The sequence below is a fragment of the Pituophis catenifer genome, unplaced genomic scaffold (genome assembly GCF_029215685.1).
Source record: "Pituophis catenifer annectens isolate HBS135680 unplaced genomic scaffold, rPitCat1.0.hap2 SCAF_1, whole genome shotgun sequence".
Classification (NCBI taxonomy): Eukaryota; Metazoa; Chordata; class Lepidosauria; order Squamata; family Colubridae; genus Pituophis; species Pituophis catenifer.
The window spans coordinates 167,120,322-167,142,836 of NW_027256881.1; the positions used below are offsets into that span (position 1 = coordinate 167,120,322).

The following is a 22,515-nucleotide window of genomic DNA, read 5'->3' on the forward strand; positions in this document are numbered from 1 at the left end:
GTAGTCCAACCTAGAGGTAACGAGGGCGTGAGTGACTGTGGCAAGGGCATCCCAGTCTAGAAAAAGGCTATTGCTGAGCACATTGTAAGCGGCCCTGAGTCTCTGGAGAAGGGCGGCATATAAATAAAAAAAAATTTTTTAAAAAAAAAAGATGCACCTGTGCAAAGGCCCCCCTGGTTACGGCCGTCAGATGGTCATCCAAGGACAGGCGAGAATCCAGGAGGACGCCCAGATTGCGAACCCTATTGGAGGGGGTAAAAGTCTCCCCCCCCCCGATCATTAAAGTTGGAACCTCCAGTTCCCGAGATGCCGGCATCCACAGCCACTCAGTCTTGGAAGGTTGAGTCTGAGTCTGTTCCTCCCCATCCAAACCCGCACTGCTTCCAGGCAATGGGACATCACAGAAAGGGCATCACTAGGGTGGTCAGGGGTGGAGATGTAAAGCTGGGTATCATCAGTATATTGATGATACCTCACCCCAAAACCACGAATGAGCTCACCCAGCGGTTTCATATAAATGTTAAAGAGCAGGGGAGAGAGAACCGATCCCCGAGGCACCCCACAAGTGAGGGGCCTCTGGGAGGATCCCTGACCCCCCCTGCCCAAACAGACTGCAAGCGACCAGAGAGGAGGAGAACCACCGCAAAACAGTGCCTCCTATCCCTATCTCCCTGAGCCACTGCAGCAGGATACCATGGTCGATGGTATCGAAAGCTGCTGAGAGGTCAAGAAGGACCAGGATTATTATTATTATTATTATTATTATTATTATTATTATTATTATTATTATTATTTATTAAATTTTTATACCGCCCCCTCTCCCGAAGGACTCGGGGTGGTGAACAGCCAGAATTAAAAACACACAATACGAATATTAAAATACATTAAAACAAAATTAAATTATCTCAGGCTTCTCCAATTTAAAACCCCGTTACCCATAAAATTCACCCAATTAAAAATTTTTAACCCAGCCCGGCTTGCTGAAATAAAAAAGTCTTCAGGGCCCGGCGAAAGGTCCGGAGGTCCGGGATTAGTCGTATCCCTGGGGGTAGCTCATTCCAGAGGGCGGGTGCCCCCACAGAGAAGGCTCTTCCCCGGGGGGTCGCCAGCCGACATTGCCTGACAGACGGCACCCTGAGGAGACCCTCTCTGTGGGAGCGTGTTGGCCGGTGGGAGGTTATTGGAGGCAGAAGGTGGTCTCGTAAATAACTGGGTCCTAAGCCATGGAGCGCTTTGAAGATGAGAACCAACACCTTGAAGGATGGAGGAGCAACCCCCATTCCTGGCCTGCCAGAGATCATTTACTAGAGCAACCAATGCCATTTCCGTGCTGTGACCATGCCTGAAACCAGATTGGTAAGGATCGAGGTAGTCTGTTTCCTCCAGAAATTGAGGGAATTGCTGTGCCACCATGGACTCGCTAAAAACTTTGCTAAAAAGCGAAGGTTGGAGACTGGACGGTAGTTGTTAAGAATGTCAGGGTCCAGGCTAGGCTTCTTAAGGAGGGGCCGAACCACCGCCTCTTTGAGTGCAGCGGGGAAGACCCCTTCCCTTAACGAAGATTTGGAATGATGTCTATTTGGAAATAATTGTTTAGAATTTAGGGTGACATAGTGGAATGTTCAAAATCTAAATGTTTAGAATAAGATTATTTTTTTTTAAAGAGATAAATGGATAAAATTTGGAACAAAATTGGTTGAGGGAATGTGAGTAATTGTATTTACTTTATACCTGATCAAATCCTTGCTCTAAAATGTTTCATGTTTTAAAAAATAAAAAAAACTTTTTTTAAAAAAATGTTGTTCAGGTAAACCAGGACCTCTTTATATAAACAAAGTGTTCATGGAGCACTTTGTTTATTAGCTGCATGAATATGGCTGGGGCTCCTTGTAATCCAGTTACAGTGTTGTGTTGAATGCCATTTTCCACTCGTCCCCCTCTCTTATTCTTATTCGATAATATGCCTCTCTCAGGTTTAGCTTTGAAAAGATTTTTCCTTGGGAGAGGTGTCCTAGCATGTCTTTCCTAAGGGGGTGGGGATACAAGCATACCCCCTTGTATGCTTACTGTATTTAAATTCCTATAATCTACACGTAATCTCATAGAGCCATCTTTTTTTTCCCTCTGGGGCTGCGATTTTCGGGCATGCTGGTTCAATGAACCCTCTTTTCAGGTTTTTGGCAATGAAAGCTCTTTTTTTTTATTGAAAAGTTTAAAAAAAAAAGAATTTCCCCCCCCAATATTCCCCCCCTTTCCCTCCCCCCCCCCCCGTGACTTCCCAGAGCAAAATACAGGGTACTTCAATTAACAATCATAAGCTAAATTAACCTATCTATCCTCAGGCTACTAAATCCCCCCCGAAACCTTAACTCCACTATAGATAACATAATACTTCTAATACTTAACGTTCATTCATAAGCTATTTGATATTTTCTTGTCTGATACTTATTTTGAATATAATCAATCCATCTTCTCCATTCCGATACGTATCTTTCTTGTGTATAGTCCTTCAAATACGCTGAAATTTTCGCCATTTCTGCTAAGTTCGTTACTTTCAGTATCCACTCTTCAATAGTAGGCAAAAAGTCCTTCTTCCAGTATTGTGCTACCAACAGCCTTGCTGCTGATATTAAGTTCAAAATCAATTTAGTCTCTAATACTGTACAATCCATCGTTATACCCAGTAAAAACAATTGAGGAGTAAATTTCAACCTTTTTTTCAGAATGTTCTGCATCACCCACCAAATTTTTATCCAAAATGCCTTGATTTTCTTACAGGTCAACCATAAATGATAATAGGTTGCATCATCACATTCACATCTCCAACATTTAGCTTGCAAATTCGGGTATATACATGATAATTTTTTAGGATCTAAGTGCCATCTATAAAACATTTTATAAAAGTTCTCTCTCAAATTTTGTGCTTGCGTAAATTTAACATTTCTGACCCAGATCTTTTCCCATGTTTCCATCATCACTGGTTCCTAAAAGTTTTGTGCCCATTTTATCATACAATCCTTAACCAATTCCGCTTCTGAATCTATTTCCAATAAAGCATTATACAACCTTTTAATATGCATCTGACTTTGATCTCTAATCTGTTTCACCAAATTTTCCTCATTTTGCATAACACCAATTTTTTGATCTTCCCTCCATCTAGCTTGAAGCTGACCATACTGAAACCATGTGTAGATTATCCCTTCTTCTTTTAGTACATCTAAAGATTTCAGTTTCAAATTACCCCTTTCCAAAAGAAGAAGCTTTTTATAAGTAATCACCTCTGTTTTTTGCTTTATACTTGTATTTTCTATTGCATGTCTAGGATTTGCCCATATGGGTATCTTATAGTTTAACTTATATTGATACTTTTTCCAAACCCTCAACAATGCATTTCTAAGTATATGACCCTTAAACACTTTATCCAGTTTTTTTTCATATAACAGATAAGCATGCCATCAATATAACAAATCATAGCCTTCTATGTTTAACATTCTTTCTTCAGTTAAGTTAAACCAGTCGCTAATTTGTGATAAAACAGCCGCTTCATAATACAATCTTAAATTAGGCATTTTAAGACCTCCTCTCTCACGTATATCCTGTATAATTTTCAGTTTCACTCTTGGTTTCTTCCCACCCCAAATAAAAGTATTAACCACTTTCTGCCATTCCAACAAATTTCCGTCTTTCTTAAGCACTGGTATCATTTGAAACAAAAATAAGAACCTAGGTAAAACATTCATTTTTATTGCTGCTATCCTTCCCAGTAATGATAGTTGTAACTTTTTCCAATTTTCCATTTCTTTCTGTACTTTTTGCCAAAGAACTTCATAATTGTTTGTTTCGTGTTTGAGGCTGCAATATATACTCCTAAATACTTAACCTTTTTAACTATTTCAAACCCCGTTATTCTCTCTAAATCTTCTTTTTGAGATATGGACATATTTTTAATTATCATATTTGTCTTATGTTGATTTACTTTAAATCCAGATACCTTACCGTATTGACCTATTATATCCAACATATATGGAACCACTTCTATAGGTTGAGATAAAGTAACAACCAGGTCATCTGCAAACGCTCTTAATCTATAATCCTGCTGTCTAATTACAATTCCTTTTATTTTATCAGAGTCACGTAACTTATTCAACAAAACTTCTAAAGTTAAGATAAACAACAATGGCGACAAGGGACAACCCTGCCTTGTACTTTTCTCAATTTTAAAGACCTCTGTTAGGCCTCCATTAACTATTATTTGTGCTGTTTGTTCCTGATATATTGCTCTAATTGAATGTATAAAATACTCCCCAAAATGCATTTTTTCTATTATCTTAAACAAAAATTGCCAATTCAATCGATCAAATGCTTTCTCTGCATCCAAAAATATGAACGCTGCAGGGACCTGGTTATTTTTTTCCAAATATTCCAATAAGTTAATAATTTGTCTAACATTATATTTCATTTGCCTCCCTTTTATAAAACCTGATTGATCATTATGAATTGTTTGTTGCATAACTGACATTAATCTGTTCCCTAATATCTTAGCAAAAATTTTATAATCAGTGTTCAAAAGTGAAATTGGCCTAAAATTTTCAGGTTTGGTACAGTTTTGATCTTCCTTGGGAATCAATGAAACAAAAGCTGTTCTCCAAGAGGGTGGAACTCCTCCCCCTAATTGAATTTTACAAAATAAAGCTCTAAGCGGTTCTACCATTTCAAGCTGTAAATTCTTATAATAAACAGCTGTTAATCCATCTGTTCCCAGAGCTTTCCCTGTTTTTAACTGCTTAATTGCAGCAATGATCTCCTCAGAAGTTATTGGTTGATTCAATCCTTCCCTCTGTTCCAACGTTAATTCCAGAATGTTCCCTTCCTTTAAGTATCTATCTATATCTATACCTTGTATTGAGTCGCTAGCATATAATTTTGTATAAAATTCTAAAAAAGCCTTTTTAATCATATTCTGTTGGTAAACTTCCTTACCTCTATATTCTATCTTACCAATGACTTGTGATTTCTGTTTTTTCCTCAGCATGTAGGCCAACCACCTACCTGGTTTATTGGCATTATAAAATGTATTATGTTTAGCATATTGTAAGCTAGTTGCCACCTGATCAGCCATTAACATATTAAATTGCCCTCGTAATATATTTATTGTTTCTTTTACCTTCTTATCTCCTGGATTAAGTATAAATAATTGTTCTTTCTTTTTTATTTCTTCCTCTATCTCTTTCTGCTTCTTTTGTTGTTTTAGTCTATGTTTATTATTCATATGTATTAACATACCCCTCATATAAGCCTACTAGCATCCCAAACCATTTCCATGGAAGTACCCTTGTTCATATTAATAGCAAAAAATTCTTTCATTTGTTTTTTAAGCTCTTTCACATTTTCTTCATATCTAAATAAATTTTCATTTAATCTCCAAGACCTCTTTTCTCCCCTCTCCTGTTCAAATTCCACCCAAACCGGACTATGATCAGTTAAAATTCTTGGACATATCTTGGTCTTCTTCACCCTAGAAATAAAATCATTTATTTTTTTTATTTATTTTATTTTGAATTTGTATACCGCCCTTCTCCCTGAGGACTCAGGGCGGTGAACAGCCAAGTAAAAACATCAAGTACAAATATTAAAATACAGTTAAAATATACATATATAAATTTGGCCCCATTAATTAAAAACAATAAACAAAACACTTAAAAACACTTAAAAAATTAGGCCAGCCCGGCTTGCTGGAAAAGGAAGGTTTTAAGGGCACGGCGGAAGGCACTGAGGTCTTGGATTCTCCTTATCTCTGGAGGCAATTGATTCCAGAGGGTAGGTGCCCCCTATATATTCTTATAGGAAGCTTGTAAAATATCATTTCTGATCCTCCTGGTTGTAAAATAAATCACCACATCTCTTGGCAGCTGTCTTTGTCTTGCCAACCAGGAGTTAACCCTGTAGATTTTATCAATTCAGCTTGCCACCTCTTCTGGTCTTTCTTTAATTATCTCTGCAATAGCATCAGCACAAATATCCTTTAAATTTTCTTTGCTATTTTCTTTCAGACCTCTCAATCTCAAAGCAAATTCCATGGACCTGTATTGTAACAGTACCAATTCATCATCATTTCCACTCTGCCTGTGCTTGTAATCAATCAAACTCACTTTTGACAGCAGGATGGTCGCGGCATCTGGCTCTGTTTAAAACAGAGTTGCCTCAGATCTGGAGCTTCTTGGTGGGCTGGCCGGGAAGCTCTCACCCTCCAAGCCTCTGGAATTATTCCAGAGGACTTTCGGGGAGCTCTACCCACACCCACCGGCTCTCCTCTCCTTCTGCTCCCGATGGAGAGGTTTTTCAGCCACCAGACAGCCAATTAGCGCTGTCAAAGCGGCTTTTATGAGATTGCGGGGCTGGCGGTCTAAGGAGACCGTCCACGAAGCCTGCAGTGCCAAGCGGAAGTCTGGCAATGAAAGCTCTTAATTCTGTCAGTTCTCTAGGGGACATGCAATACATCTTTGGTTTGAGAAGTTTTGCCCATGGCAGGATTTTGATTGTGCAGTCGATAGCGTGCTGGAGGGCAGGGGGGTGGGAGGAGGTCGTTGGAAGCCTTTTCACTGAAAACCTCAGCTAGGTCTCTGTATTCCTTTGGTATATCCCTGTTTGATGTTTCCCAACCAAGCATCACTGCTTCGTGGTCAAGCACCCCCGCCTTTCCGGTCTCTCTTTTTTTCATCAGCAAAAGTTACCTGTAACTGAAATCTGATTGACCCTTGCTTCCAGTTAATTTTGGGATTTCATTTTTTCAGCCATGCTAACCATCAATACTAATTGCCATTCCATGCCGGGTACCACCGCAAATGTCAGTGTCTCTTTGTGATTATCCATAGTTATTTGTAGGGGCTCGGTAGCAAACATGGCGGGTTCTCCCCGGATATTGATCTATCTAATTGGCAAAATGTGATCGGGTTTCTTAGTCTCCTTAGATTTATTCCCAGTTTCCCTACTAAGATGGGACTTATCAGGCACCGAGTGCATCCCAAGTCTAAAAAAGCAGAGAGTTTTACTTCTCTGTCTTGATTGGATATAAACAATCTTAGGGGGAGGGTAAGCGGTTCAATCAGTGGCTCATCTTCTGGGTCGCTTTCAGTGAAAATTGACTCCTCCAGTTGGATTTCTGAAGTTTTTGTCCCCAAGGGGTGAGGGTCCTGAAACTCAACAGTTACCTTGCTTCGCAGGGCAGTTTCCTTCCCTCGGGGCTTAGCTTTGTGGACCCTGACAGGCAGTCTGATTTTCTCACTGGCATCTTTGAGCAGCACTCTGCAGCTCAGTGCCCTTCCTTCCCACACTTAAAACAGGCCAACGACCTCGAGGCAAAGGGGAGTGGCGATTTGAATTGCTCTTTTCCCCTGGGGTGAGGATCTCTTCCTGCCTCAGCTCCAGTGATGGTTTGCTACTTGTTCGCCCCAGATTGGGCAAAACAGAAGTGGCGGCAGCAGCAGGAGGCTCCGCCCACCCACCCAGATGCTTCTGCACAGAAGCATCAGGTGCGCATGTGCATCACACACACGTGTGTGCATCCGCAGAAGCATCACACACACGCGAGCACACAAGCATCCACGAGCAAACTGGTAGCAACGGGATTTGAAATCCACTACTGCTCGGCTCAGTTGGTACAAGTTCCTAACCATCTCAATCTCAGCTTCCTCTATGGTGAGGTACCACTCAGGCAGGTGATCCAGTGCTCCTCTGGCGATGCAGGCATTGTAGAGGTCATCATTTAATCCATCTTTGAAGCAGCTCACCAGGATGTCTTCCAGCCAGTTGATGTAGCAGGCCAGGTCCCAGAACTCCTTAGTGTATTCAGCTATGGATCATTGCCCTTGCTTCATGACTTTGATTCAGTCTTGCGCTAGGGGGTCCTTGAAATGGTAACGCAGAGCCATTGTTGTGACTCTGGCTCCCGAGCCCGTCCTCATGGAGGAAGATGACTCTGAAAGTGATGGGGAGGAACTGACAAGGCCTCCCTCTCCAGGACCCTTCTTTCTGGCAACGCCTCAGGTTCCAGCTGAAGGCCAGGAGGAAGGCATGTCAGAGCACCCACTAATAGGGAGTGATGAAACTCAATCTTGGATTGATCCCAGGCAGCATCGGAGGGAGAGGCGTGCGCAGCAAAAGAAGAGGTGGGGAAGGGCCAGAGATTGCTGAGTCACTGAGCCATGCCCCACAGAGGATAAAAGTGGGTGGGGTTGCTCTGCAAGCTCTGTGATGAACAAAAACTGCATATTGTGAGCTTCGGATGGGATATTTTTTAGAATTAAGGCTTGGACTTTGTGAATGACTTCTGACTACTCTTTGAACTCTTGGTTGCCCAAGCAATGGACTACAGATACACCGACTCCTGTTTCTAGAGATGATAAGAAACTTGGCAGGCATTCGGAAAGTAGCTGCCAGAATTTTTATCTGCCAAAGGGATTCAGGTCAGCTTGTAAAAATAAATTACTGTAGACGTCTTTTGCTTGTGTGTCTGCCTATGTGAGGTGGGGGGACAGAACAGTCATCATGAATCTGTTGAAGTTTCTCAACTCTGTGGCATCCGCGTTGTGCAGAATGACCATCCATCTGGCCGTGGTTTCCTCTAAATGCAAGCATTATGACTCGTACTCGAGTGCCTTGGATTTGAAATGCGCACTTGTATTCTTGCATTTAAGTGAGTATATGCACCATGAAGAATCCCAGCTGCTGCAGGTTTCCATTGAATTTCACTCCTAAGGGTGGTGCCTGTCTCTCCAACTGCGGGCCCCTGGGCTGACCTGGTATATTCGTGGCGGCTCAGATCGTGTGGGGGGATTTGTTGCAGAGGCGGCTATTCCAGTGCTGTCAGCTTGATCCCCTGTGGCGGGATCTGGGGTAATCACCCAGGTGTTGTTTTTGGCTCCTGCTCCTCTGTGTGGCGGTTCCGGTTCCGGAACCATGTCAATTCAGTGATGCGGTGGATGTGATGTGTTGGTGCCTGGAGGCTGTGAGGGTCTGGATGGGAGTCAACAGGCTCAGACGTAACCCAGACAAGACCAAATGGCTATGGGTATTGCCTCCTAAAGACTATGTTGACTGTCCATCCTTGGTTCTGGGGGGGAGAGAAATTGTCCCCCTCAGAACGGGCTCGCAATTTGGGTGTCCTCCTAAACTCACAGCTAAGATTAGAGCAACATCTGACAGCTGTGGCTAGGGGGACCTTTGCACAGGTTCACCTAGTGCACCAATTGCCTAGTGCACCAACTTGAATCGGGAGGCTCTCCTCATGGTCACTCATGCCCTTGTCACCTCACGGTTAGATTATTGCAATGCGCTCTACACGGGGCTACCCTTGAAAAGTGTTCAGAGACTACAGTTGGTCCAGAACGCAGCCGCGCAAGCTGTCATGGGTGCACCTAGGTACACCCACATTACACCAATTCTCCGCGAGCTGCACTGGCTCCCTATTGGTCTCTGGTCACAATTCAAGGTGTTGGTTATTATCTTTAAAGCCCTACATGGCTCAGGGCCAAGTTATCTTTGAGACCGCCTTCTACCGCATAGCTCCCAGCAACCGGTAAGATCCCACAGAATTGGTCTCCTCCGGGTTCCATCAGCTAAACAATGCCGGCTGGCGGGCCCATGGGGGAGGGCCTTCTCTGTGGCTGCCCAGCTCTCTGGAACCAGTTATCTCCTGAGGTCTGGACCATCCCCACCCTATTGGCCTTCCGAAAAGCGGTGAAGACCTGGCTTTTCCGGCAGGCCTGTGTCCATTGATCTCGCTCTTGAGATCCGGCGAGATCCGGCCATGAATGGTATGAATGAGTTTTAATGTTTTTAATGTTTTTAATTTTTAAATATTTTTTATTAGGATTTTAAATGTATTGTGAGCCGCCCTGAGTCTTCGGAGAGGGACGGCATATAAATTGAATTAAATTGAAATTGAAATTGAAATTGAATTCCCCCCCCCAGGTTGATGTTTTCTAGCATCTCTATTACCAGCTGGTTGATGTGGCACTTCAGCCGGTCCTCCCTCCTGGTTTCTTCGAAAGTTTCCTCTTGATCGGACAGGGCTTCTAGCTCTAATTTCAACTGCCTTGGGTTAGGGTGACTCCTCAGGTTCTCCCATCCCAGCTGCCTCTCTTTTTTCCAATTCCGAGCAACCAGTGTGGTTTCTTGGAGTCCTCTTGGGGTATCCCCATCTCCATGACTGGGTATAAGGAGCATGCTTCAGGTTGAGCAATGGTGGAGATATCTATGTAGCATTTGATGTCTCCTTGTTCATTGCTTTGCTCAGATATTGTTGCAAGGTCCCCACGGTAGAGTGAAAATGTGCTTCTCCGGATTGACCTAACTTTGTAGAGTCTGCTTTCTGTCAGGCCCTCCCTTTCCTCTTTTCCCAAGACAGTATAGACTCTTGAAACCTGATATTTCAAAAGGAACCTTTTATTGAGAAGAAGTGATAGCAGGACAAGTGAAGCAGACTCTAAATTCCCTCCCAAACTATACGGTTAGAAATAGGGCTTTAGAATCCCTTCCTCCAGTCAGAATGTGGATTCAGCCAATCCACAGGTGTGAAGATGTTCTGAGAAACAGATAAGGAGCCATTCCCAGGATCTTCTTCCACTTTCAAGAAACTGAAACAATCTACATGGCCCTCCCTCCTTATTACATTCCAAAGAAGGTGAAAATACTGCAGGGTGCTTAGGCGCCAGAATAAAATACAGTTTATCCCCATGCTCCCCCCCCACCCTCCATTTGAATGGCAGTATCACATTAGATATCTGACAGCTACATATTGCTCCAGCTGTAGTTTATTTTATTTTATTTTATTTTATCTAATTGTTATACCGCCCTTCTCCCGAAGGACTCAGGGCGGTGCACAGCCAAAGATAAAACAAACACATATATAAAATTTAAAAACAATTAAAAAAACATATTAAATAATTTGGTCCCAACGTCATTAAAACAAAAACAACCCATTAAAATTAATGTTTAGGCCAGCCCAGCTTGTTGGAACAAAACATCTTGAGGGCACGGCGAAAGGTGCGCAGGTCAGGGATCATCCGTATCTCCGGGGGCAATTCATTCCAGAGGGTGAGTGCCCCCACAGAGAAGGCTCTCCCCCTGGATGTCACCAGTCGACATTGTTTGACTGACGGTACCCTGAGGAGTCCCTCTCTCTGGGAGCGCACTGGCCGGTGGGAGGCTATTGGTAGCAGAAGGTGATCTCATAAGTACCCAGGTCCTAAGCCATGGAGCGCTCTAAAGATGGTAACCAACACCTTGAATCGCACCCGGAAGACCACCAGGAGCCAGTGCAGCTTGCATAGGAGCGGTGTTACATGGGAGCACCGTGTCGCTCCCATAATCACCCGTGCGGCCACATTCTGGACCAGTTGGAGCCTCCGGGTGCTCTTCAAGGGGAGCCCCATGTAGAGAGCATTACAGTAGTCCAGATGAGAAGTGACGAGGGCATGAGTGACCGTGCGCAAGGAGTCCCAATCCAGAAAGGGACGCAACTGGTGAATCAGGCGAACCTGATAAGAAGCCCCCCTGGCCAGGGCCGCCAAATGATCTTCTAAAGATAACCGTGAATCCAGGAGGACACCCAAGTTGCGAGCTCTCTCTGAGGGGGCCAAGATCTCACCCCCAATAGTCAGCGATGGAACCAGCTGGCTATAACGGGACACCGGAAACCACAGCCACTTGGTCTTGGAGGGGTTGAGTCTGAGCCTGTTTCTCCCCATCCAGATCCGCACAGCCTCCATGCACTGGGACATCACGCCAAGGGCAACATTGGGGTGGTCCAGGGTAGAGACGTACAGCTGAGTATCATCAGCGTACTGATGGAACTTCACCCCAAAACCACGGATGATCTCACCCAGCAGCTTCACATAAATGTTGAACAAGAGGGGCAAGAGGACCGACCCTTGTGGCACCCCACAAACAAGGCACCTCGAGGTCGACCTCTGCCCCCCTGCCAACACAGACTGTGTGAGGTCAGAGAGGAAGGAGGAGAACCATCGCAACACGGTGCCCCCTACTCCTAACCCCTCCAACCAGCACAGCATGATACCATGGTCAACGGTATCAAAAGCCGTTGAGAGATATAATAGGACCAGGACAGAGGAACAACCCCTGTCCCGAGCCCTCCAGAGATCATCAACCAATGCGACCAATGCCGTTTCTGTGCTGTACCCAGGCCTGAAGCCCGACTGGTACAGATCTAGATAAACAGCTTCATACAGGTACTGGGGAAGTTGTTGCGCCACCACACTCTCAACAACCTTCGCCACAAAGCGAAGGTTGGAGACTGGACAATAGTTCGCTAATACAGCCGGGTCCAGGGAAGGCTTCTTGAGGAGGGGTCTCACCACCGCCTCTTTCAAGGCGGAGGGGAAGAAACCCTCACTCAGAGAAGCATTAATAATCTCCTGGAGCCAGCCTCATGTGACCACCCGGGAGGCTAGCACCAACCAGGAGGGACACGGGTCCAATAAACATGTGGTAGCACTAAGCCTACCCAGAATCCTGTCCACATCAAACTCCTCCCAGATAACACTCTCAAAACCCACCTCCATCACCTCATCTGAACCTACCCAGTTGGAGTCCAAGCCTTCCCGAATCTGAGTGATTTTGTCATGCAGGTATTGCACAAAATCCTCAGCCCTACCTTGCAAGGGGTCTTCCCATACTCCCAAATGAAATAGGGAGTGGGTCACCCTAAACAGGGCAGCTGGGTGGTTATCTGCAGACACAAGAGTGGAAAAATAATTAGATTTTGCCGCTCTTATCGCCACTAGGTAGATCTTAATATAAGACCTCACCAGTGTTCGATCAGCTTCGGAACGGCTGGCCCTCCAACCGCTCTCCAGGCATCTTTTCCAGTGCTTCATCTCCCTCAGCTCCTCAGAGAATCACGGAGCCAATTGGGATCGGCACCGGGTCAGAGGCCGCAAAGGCACAACACGATCCAAAGCTCCAGTGGCCACCCTATCCCAGGCAGCCACCAGTTCTTCAGTCGAGTCGTGAGCCAGAGCCTCAGGGAATGGCCCAAGCTCTGTCAGGAACCTATCCGGATCCATCAGGCACCTGGGACGGAACCACCTAGTCGGTTCCATCTCCCTGCGACGGAGGGTAGCGGCTTGAAAGTCTAGTCGAAGGAGTGAATGATCTGATCATGACAAGGGCTTGATGACTATATCCCCTATTTCTAGATCATTCAGCCACTGACCAGAGACAAAAATCAGGTCCAGAGTGTGTCCCCCCATGTGAGTAGGGCCTTGGACTAACTGGGTCAGGTCCATGGCCATCATGGAAGCCATGAAATCTCGGGCTGCCTCTGACGTTTCACCGACAGATGGCAGGTTGAAATCCCCCATGATCATATCCACCGCCACCCTGGCTATTACATTGAGCAGTTTGGGCAGGGCTGCCGCTACATGGCAGGGAGCCAGGAATGCAATCAGCAAGCCCATCTGCACCCCACAACCCCACTTCACAAGGAGGACTTACATCCGGCTATCTGAGGTACAGTGGCATGCCTCGGACAAAGATCTTTCTTTGTAACCGCCACCACCCCACCACCCCTACCCTGGGCCCTCAGCTGATGGAATGCGCGGAAACCTGGTGGGCACATTTCAATGAGGGGGACCCCCCTCCCAACCCAACCAGGTCTCCGTAATACCCGCCAGGTCAACTCCCTCCTCCTGAATAAGATCGTAAATGAGGGGGGCTTTATTTATCACGGACCTGGCGTTGTACAACATCAGCTGGAGGCCCAGGCCCTGAGGATCTGTGCAACCCGGGGAACGAGAAAAGCATTGGGGACCGGAGTGCGCAATCACTCAAAGACAGTGGGTGCGCACTCCCAAAACATGATAAGGCCCCCTGCTACCACCATATCTGCCCCTCCCACCCACAGTGCTGATTAAACAGCCCTCACTAGTATGGAGTCTAGCCCCCTCCCCTACATCCAACCCCGCACCCCCAATGCCACAGCCCCCCGCCAGACCCGGCCTTGACCCTGGTGCATTGCCCCCCAAACCCACCCTGGTCATACACATACCACCCTCCCTCCTACCCCTTCAAAAGCAAATAAAAAGACCCTCTAAAAAACCCCTAATATTCTTCTGCATTCGATGTCACCTCTCAGGATTCCAAAATCCGTCATCAAGGAAATTCATTGATAGTCCAGATGGCTAACCTTGAGAGAGGGGGGACCCCCTCAAGGCATATAATTCAGCAGCCGTATAAGTTAGCATAGTCTGAGAAAACCTGAAAGGGAAGCTTAACCGGCTGATGACAAAAGTCCAGGAGAACAGTGCCGAGGTGATGAAGCAATAGCCCTCCCCCATTGCCCTCTCACTGCAGTGGGGGAATCCACAGGTCGAGGTCCTCATGAACCGCTCTCTCACACCAGCCATGTTGGGAGTTCTAATGTCCCAGTCCTTCAGCCAGGGCAGGCAAGTTCCATCAGTCTGGCAACATCGTCCCTGGTACCTCCTGGAGGGGAGGCATTCGATTCTCGATTCTCTTCAAAGGCAGCCCCATGTAGAGTGCATTACATTAATCCATCTAGAAGGTAATGAGGGTCTGAATGACAGTAGAACCAGTTGTGAAATCTTCCCTGGTTTGCCACTGGTTTGCTGCCCGCACATGCACAGTGCGTGCCAAATGCATGCTGTGCATGCATGCACAATACATGCCAAATTCGCGCTGTGCACGGAAAAAGGAGGCTTGGGAAGGGAAGTAGAACAGCAAAATCCTTGCTGGATTTCCTGCTTTCTAGTGATTTTAAATTGAGCAGCACAGCTGATTGTCAGAAATACCAGTTCAAACCAACCAATAGCTTTTTTTTGCCGAACTGGTAGCTTTTATCACTACCGGTTCACCTGAACTGATGTGAACCGGTAGGATTTCACCACTGAGTAGAACCCCTGATCCAGGAATAGACCATGGAACTGATGCAAAATCTGAAGTTGCACAATGGCTTTTCTGGTGACAACTATGACCTGTTCCTCAAGCAGGAGTTATGAGTCTAGAAGGACTCCAGATTGTAGACATGGGGCATGCCATCCAGTGCTGAAGATTGTAAATTCCAAGATCCTAGAGGCCTCAAAACAAAAAAGCCATATGAACTTGCCAGGGTTGAGCTGAAACCTGTTATTCCCTATCCAACCTTCCGTAGCCTCCAAACACCAAGACAGGACCTCAATGGCATCACTTAATTTGCCAGGGGAGATGTACAGCTGAGTATCATCAGAAAAGTGATGGTACCAAATCCTGTGGAAACAGTGGGCAAGGGCAGGACTTATCACTGCCAGCCAATACTGACTGGAAGCAAGTGCAGAGTAAGGATGAGAACCAGCACAATACAGTGCTGCCCATCCCAATCCCCAGAAAGTTACCATTTATTTATTTATTTATTTATTATATTTCTATACCGCCTTTCTCCCGTAGGACTCAAGGCGGTGTACAGTCAAGAAAAATATAGACACACAAACATCATAAAACTGCTAATTAAAATTATTACTTAGTTTGGTCAATTAAATAAAACCCAGAATTAGATAACATTTAAAAAATCATTCACATGTTTGTATGTTTAGCCCTGCCTGTTGGAACATCAGGGTCTTGAGGGCACGGCGGAAAGCACGGAGATCAGGGATATTCCGTATCTCCGGGGGCAGTTCATTCCAAAGGGTTGGAGCCCCCACAGAGAAGGCCCTCCCCCTGGGAGTCGCCAGTCGACATAATTTGACTGATGGTACCCTGAGTAGTCCCTCCCTGTGAGAACGAACTGGTCGGTGGGAGGCTATTGGTGGCAAAAGACGGTCTCGTAGGTACCCAGGTCCTAAGCCATGGAGCGCTTTAAAGGTGATAACTAACACCTTGAATCGCACCCGGAAGACCACCGGGAGCCAGTGCAGCTCGCGTAGGAGAGGTGTTACATGGACGTAACGAGCTGCGCCCATTATCATCCGTGCGGCTACGTTCTGGACCAGTTGGAGCCTCCGGGTGCTTTTCAAGGGGAGCCCCATGTAGAGAGCATTACAGTAGTCCATACGGGAGGTAACTAGGGCATGAGTGACCGTGCGCAAGGCGTCCCGATCCAGAAAGGGACGCAACTGGCGGATCAGGCGAACCTGATAAAAGGCACCCCTGGCCACGGCCGTCAAATGATCTTCTAAAGATAACCGTGAATCCAGGAGGACACCCAAGTTGCGGGCCCTCTCTGTGGGGAACAAGATCTCATCCCCTATTGTCAGTGATGGTACCAGCTGACTATACCGGGACGCTGGAAGCCACAGCCACTCGGTCTTGGAGGGGTTGAGTCTGAGCTTGTTTCTCCCCATCCAGATCCGCACGGCCTCCAGGCAACGGGACATCACAGCAAGGGCATCATTGGGGTGGTCTGGGGTGGAGATGTATAGCTGTGTGTCATCAGCATACTGATGAACACTCACCCCAAAACCACGGATGATCTCGCCTAGCGGTTTTACATAAATGTTGAACAGAAGGGGTGAGAGGACTGACCCTTGTGGCACCCCACAAATAAGGTGCCTCGAGGTCAACCTCTGCCCCCCTGCCAACACAAACTGCGAACAGTCAGAGAGGAAGGAGGAGAACCACCGAAGCACAGTGCCCCCTATTCCTAACCCCTCCAGCCGGTGCAGTAAGATACCATGGTCGATGGTATCAAAAGCCGCTGAGAGATCTAAAAGGACCAGGATAGAGGAGCAACCTCTGTCCCGAGCCTTCCAGAGATCATCCACCAATGCGACCAATGCCGTTTCCGTGCTGTATCGTGACCTGAAGCCTGACTGGAACGGATCCAGATAGACAACTTCATCCAGGTATCGGGGTAGTTGTCGCGCCACCACACTCTCAACAACCTTCGCAACAAAGCGAAGATTGGAGACTGGACGATAATTTGATAATATAGCCGGGTCCAGGGAAGGCTTCTTGAGGAGGGGCTTCACAACCGCCTCTTTCAAGGCGGCGGGAAAGACATCCTCACTCAGAGAAACATTTATAATCCCCTGGAGCCAGCCTCGTGTAACCTCCCGGGAGGCCAGTACCAACCAGGAGGGACACGGGTCCAATAAACATGTGGCAGCGTTAAGCTTGTCCAGAATCCTGTCCACCTCCTCAGGAGCCACAGAGTCAAACTCTTCCCAGATAACGCTCTCAAGACCTGCTCCCGTCTCCTCCCCTGGATCTACCCAATCGGAGTCCAGGCCTTCCCGAATCTGAGCGACTTTATCATGCAGGAATTGTACAAAATCCTCAGCTCGACCCTTTAAGGGATCTTCCCGTACCCCCACCTGAAGTAGGGAGCAGGTCACCCTAAACAGTGCAGCTGGGCGGTTCATCCCCCTGCATCCTTGTCAGATTTCTGTCCCCATCCTCCCCACCATGATTATCAGACCCATTACCCCTTTCAGTGGATTTATGGATCTCCCCAGATCCATTCCCACAATCCCTCCCAGAACCCCTTAAAATAGAATTTAAAGATTTATCTAAAAACCCCCAAAGCCGTCGGTTTTTTGCAAACCACCTCTCGGGGTTCCAAAACCCGTCCTCAAGGGCCGCCCTTGATAACTGAGAGGGCCAGACATGCGAGAGGGGGGAATCTCGCAGTGCAAGGAGCTCCGCAGTTGAATACATCAAAGATAGGAGCGAGTTGAAGGAGATGAAGGATCATTTTCTTCTAAGAGTGTTAGAGATGGTTAAGACAGGTAATTTAAAATAAGGGAGGAAATAGATGTAAAAGGGAGACCAGTATGTTACAAATGTCAATACATCGGAACATCATCGCCCTCTCACGACGATGGGAAGTCTTGTGGTTGTAGTAAGTCCATCCAAAGGAGGTGGGGGTAGAGGTCTCAAAGGGTCGTCCTCTCACAGCAACCAAACCATTTGAAACAAACAAAGAGAAGGTGGTCTATCTCCCAATAATCCAAGACTCTCGATGTCTGTATCTCCTCCAGTCCTGATACCAGCGATGGCCGAGGATTAGATCAAAAAAGTAAGGCAGAGCCACTGGACAAAGTATTTAGGGTTAAATAATCAGGGTAATCTTGGGTGGTAAATAAAGCTGCAGATCGATCTAAGATTGCAAGTTAATGCTGAGTGGTCGTAATAGATCTAGATCTGATAAAGGAGAGAGGGACAGTTGAGGGGGAGAGTAAGTCATCATCTCCAGTTTGTAATCCTCAGTCCCTATCCATCACATTGCTCAGGCTACTTAGTTCAATTAGTTTAATAAGTCCTCAGAGTTTCAAGAAAGAGGAGTGCAACAGATCCCTAGAGGTTGAAGGGATCCTAACATTTATAGCCTTTGCAGCATTGCCCTCTCCTCTATTAACGAGGGCTTCCTTGCAGCCTCCTGGTGTTGCCGTCGCCGTCGCTGCCATTAGCGCCATTCCCCTCGCCATTGTGGTAACCCCCCTTGCCATAGACATCATCGCCGCCGTGTTGCTATATGCAGCACCTATTAGCCCAGGCATCATTATCAACACCCTATCCGGAGTCGCTGTTGCCACCGTCTCGCCAACCATTTCATCAGCTGTATTAGACTCAGTGGTTGACCCGGTCATGACAGCCAGGTTTTGATGTTGACATCCTCCCCACCGCCCTCAGTCTTTTTACTGACAAACAGCTGATCTTCGGGCTCGGCTCGGGTTTTATCCTTGGGCTCCATCCACAGCTCTATTGAGCCAAAAATACCTCAGCTTGCTGGGAGGGGGGTCTGTGGATGGTTAATTGACCCCCACACTCTTGAAAATGTCGAAACATCTCCCTCCTAGCCTCGGAGTTTCAGCTCTGAGCTGCCATTTTGTTTTGCAACTGTCAACGGAATTTACCATGGTTGATGGTAATGAACACCACCAAGAGGTCAAGTAGAACTAGGATAGATAAACTAATTCCATTCTGCTCCTGCCAGAGGTCTTCCAAAAGTGCAGCCAATGCTGTTTCAGTCCCGTGTCCAATTCTGAAATCCAGCTGAAACATCCAGGATTCTCTGAAGCTGTTATTCAATCGCCCTCTCCAATAATATCTCTTCAACATTTTCTGAACCTCTATATGAAATCTTTGATATAAAGCTTTCAAAATGCTTGGTTATCAGTTGGCATTTTCTACTCATTTGGTTACCATAAAAAAGTCACAATTGGTGCAGATGGAAATAGGATGCTGTTCCCAAAGTGTGTTTCCCTCCCCACCACAAGCTTTGTAAATATTTTGTTGTTTCTTGTTTGTTTCCAGTCTGCTGATCTTCAGGATGTCATGTTTATAGCCCTGGTAAAGGACAGACCAAAATTTGTTCGTCTCTTTCTTGAAAATGGACTGAATCTAAGGAAGTTCCTCACTCATGAAGTTTTAACAGAGCTCTATGCAAACAACTTCAGCAATCTGGTCTTTAAAAATCTACAAATTGCTAAGAACTCCTACAGTGATGCTCTTCTTACTTTTGTATGGAAGATGGTAGAGGATTTCAGAAAAGGCATAAAAAAAGAAGACAAAGATGGCACAGATGACATAGAGATACAGCTGCTGGTATGTCAAGTATAGCTTTTAAACTGAAATTATATACCCATCTGTATAAACTTAAATCCACAGAATTCAATGGGACTTATTTCTAAGTAGATTTTTCTATGTAAAACAAAACAGACATTAAGACTGAATTCCCATATTTGTTAATGTTGGAATTTTTGTTGTAATTATGTCCTTTCAGGATGGATCTCTTATTACGAGGCACCCCTTGCAAGCTCTCTTTATTTGGGCTATACTTCAAAACAAAAAGGAACTATCCACTGTAATTTGGGAGCAGGTATTTCACATTTCTGCATCACTAACAATTAGATTCATAATCTTTTAAGATAAAAAGTATTCCCTTAGGCTAGATTGAACATATACTTACAAATATTAAAGTCAATAGGAATTACTTCTGCATATACATATCTAGGTTGGATTGGATTATTATGTATGCATAGAGCAAAAGAGATGTCTCTTTTCTACTTAAGGTTTATAGATGCTATAATTTGTGAAAGCTGTGGAACCCTGTTCCTAAATGAGTTTTTATTATTATTTCTCCTTTTTATATATTGTTTACATGAGTGTGGTAATAATATGAAATGTGAATTTAAATTGATATTTAGAATAACATCAATTGAAGCTATATTGAAGATAAAACAAAAATGCAGATATATTTAAAATGTTGGTTTAATTGAATTCTAAACTAGTTTAGTAATATAATTGCAGAAAAATGTCCTACTCCATGGATTTGTTTAATGGGCTGTTCTATGTCAAGAGGGTCATGGTCAAAAGATTGTTGGGAAATTGCATAGGACAAATTGCTCATCACTTTTAATCATTTTATTGTGCAAGTTAGAGTTTTCAGATGTGGTTCCAGAGAATGGAACCCTTCTCTACTATGCAGCTACATTGCTGTATTGTGAATGCCATTTCAGTGTTAGAATGTCATAAGAGATTACTTAACAATTCTCTTTGCAGACAAGAGGCTGCACATTGGCAGCACTAGGGGCCAGCAAGCTTCTGAAAAGCTTAGCTAAGGTAAAGAATGATATTAATGCTGCTGGAGAATCAGAAGAGTTGGCAAATGAATATGAAACAAGAGCTGTAGGTAAGTTCAATATCAGAAGGTTAGCTATAAATTAAGAGATTAAATACATACGGTTTGCAGTAAGGGAAGAAAGACTAGAATCAAAAGAAAGTGAAGAATAGCTTATATTTAAGTACAGTATATATAAGTATGACAAAAAAGTAAAACATGGTAAATACACCATTTTTGCTTAAGTATATCACTTTTTCATGTATAATTCTCAGGACTAAAAATATTCTTGAAAGCTAAAAATAGGAGAATTCAAGTAGTATACAAGCTTGAATAATGGGACTGTTGGAGCATTGAATAGATGCAGGAACACTGGGTTTTTGTATCAGATAGTTATATGTTATCGTAATATTATCAATTATGAGACATTTATTACATTGTTGGCAATATTAGCTTCTTTTCAGATGTAGAAGAGCTTGCAATAGATTTAAACTAACTTTAAGATCCAGATTAATAAAGCTGAATTTACACTTACACTGAGCCATATTTTGGTGATCCATGATTTGTTAAATCAAATAGTATCTTATTAAAATGCTACCTCAGTAGCAATATCATGCTAAATCACCAATCTGGATGGTTAGGCAACACAACATGCTAAGTTAAAAGTAACCATCTACACTTTGGTTTAATATAATGTACAGATTAGAACATTCTGTAGATACATAATTTTATCTAGATTTCTACCCTAATGTTATAATGCAAAACCATATTGACTTTTTATAGTCATTTATGATATATATTTAAACAATATATAGTTCTCTATATATTGCTGAACTACAATTTTTAGTAAGTGTGTCGGGTGAAATTGCTGGGAATTGAAATTGAAAAACAAATTTTAAGTGTCACGTGGGCGAGTCCCTCTGGTGCTGTGAGATGTGTGCCTGTTTGCTCTGTGTGTACGATGTCGAGAAGGAGGAGAGAAGCAGTCAGGTTGAATTCTAGAAGACTTGGCCAAAATTTTCTGCCAGTTCTGTGGGCATGGTTTGGTTTACCACAGAACCAGTGGTAAAACAATTTGAATCCCACCTCTGGGATACTCAAATACACACACCAACCTATGTCCTGTTAGAATAATTTCTATACATCTTATCTATCTGGAACATCATGAGGGATATTTGACTGGCATCCTTATTTGGGTGTCTGTTGGGAGGTGATGGGATGGTGATTTTGCAGGCTACTGGGGCAAGGCAGCAATACCAGTGGAGGCAGCAGAGAAGTATTTCTCTGATGGTTATGGCAGTTGAAGTGGTTCAGGAATAACGAGAGGCACAAGCAAGCAAGTGACAACAGCTCTTTAATATACAGTGAGACTTCAGCAAAAACTCAGAGGCTGTAGCCCTCCTTATATGTAATCCAGGAGGGACTGTCAGCCAATCAGAAACTTAGGCAGGTTTGAAATTCCCGCTAAAAAGTATCAATACATAACACCCTTCCCTTCCCAGAAGGCACTAACATTCAAATATTTACATAAGTACACACAAAATCTCACAGGTGCCCAGGCCGAGTTCTCGTCCTAGTTGACCTGCGCAGTTCAGTGTTTGGTGGGGCGTCGAGCTAGTCGGAGGGACTTTCTGTCTCTCCCGGCTCCGCCAATGGAACCTCCTGGATTTTGTCCGGGGCGTGGTTATCCCCGGCTGGGAGTGGCGACTCGCTGGGGCAGCGCTGGAATCAGGGCTTGTCAGCTAAGTATTCTCGCGAACCCGGGCTTGAGTTAGCTGTTTTGGGAAAGTTGTTGTAGTTAGGCTTGGAGATATCTAAATTGATGTTTGCTTCGCCGACTATTCTTTTTCTGAGTTGGTCTATGTGGCGCTTCCAGAGTCTGTCTACTCCTACGTCTACCGTATAGGATTTTGGGCCTGTTATGCCCACAATGGTCCCTG

The 22,515-nt window shown here is 44.8% G+C and overlaps 1 protein-coding gene across 1 annotated transcript in view; it reads left to right on the forward strand.

Moving 5' to 3' along the window:
- Positions 1–22,515, forward strand: part of TRPM8 (transient receptor potential cation channel subfamily M member 8) — a 380,221-nt gene that overhangs the window by 199,944 nt on the left and 157,762 nt on the right. Inside the window, exons 11-13 of the mRNA XM_070933161.1 lie at positions 19,270–19,560; positions 19,739–19,834; positions 20,518–20,647. Coding sequence (XP_070789262.1) covers positions 19,270–19,560; positions 19,739–19,834; positions 20,518–20,647 — 517 coding nt within the window. The remainder of the gene's footprint in view (positions 1–19,269; positions 19,561–19,738; positions 19,835–20,517; positions 20,648–22,515) is intronic.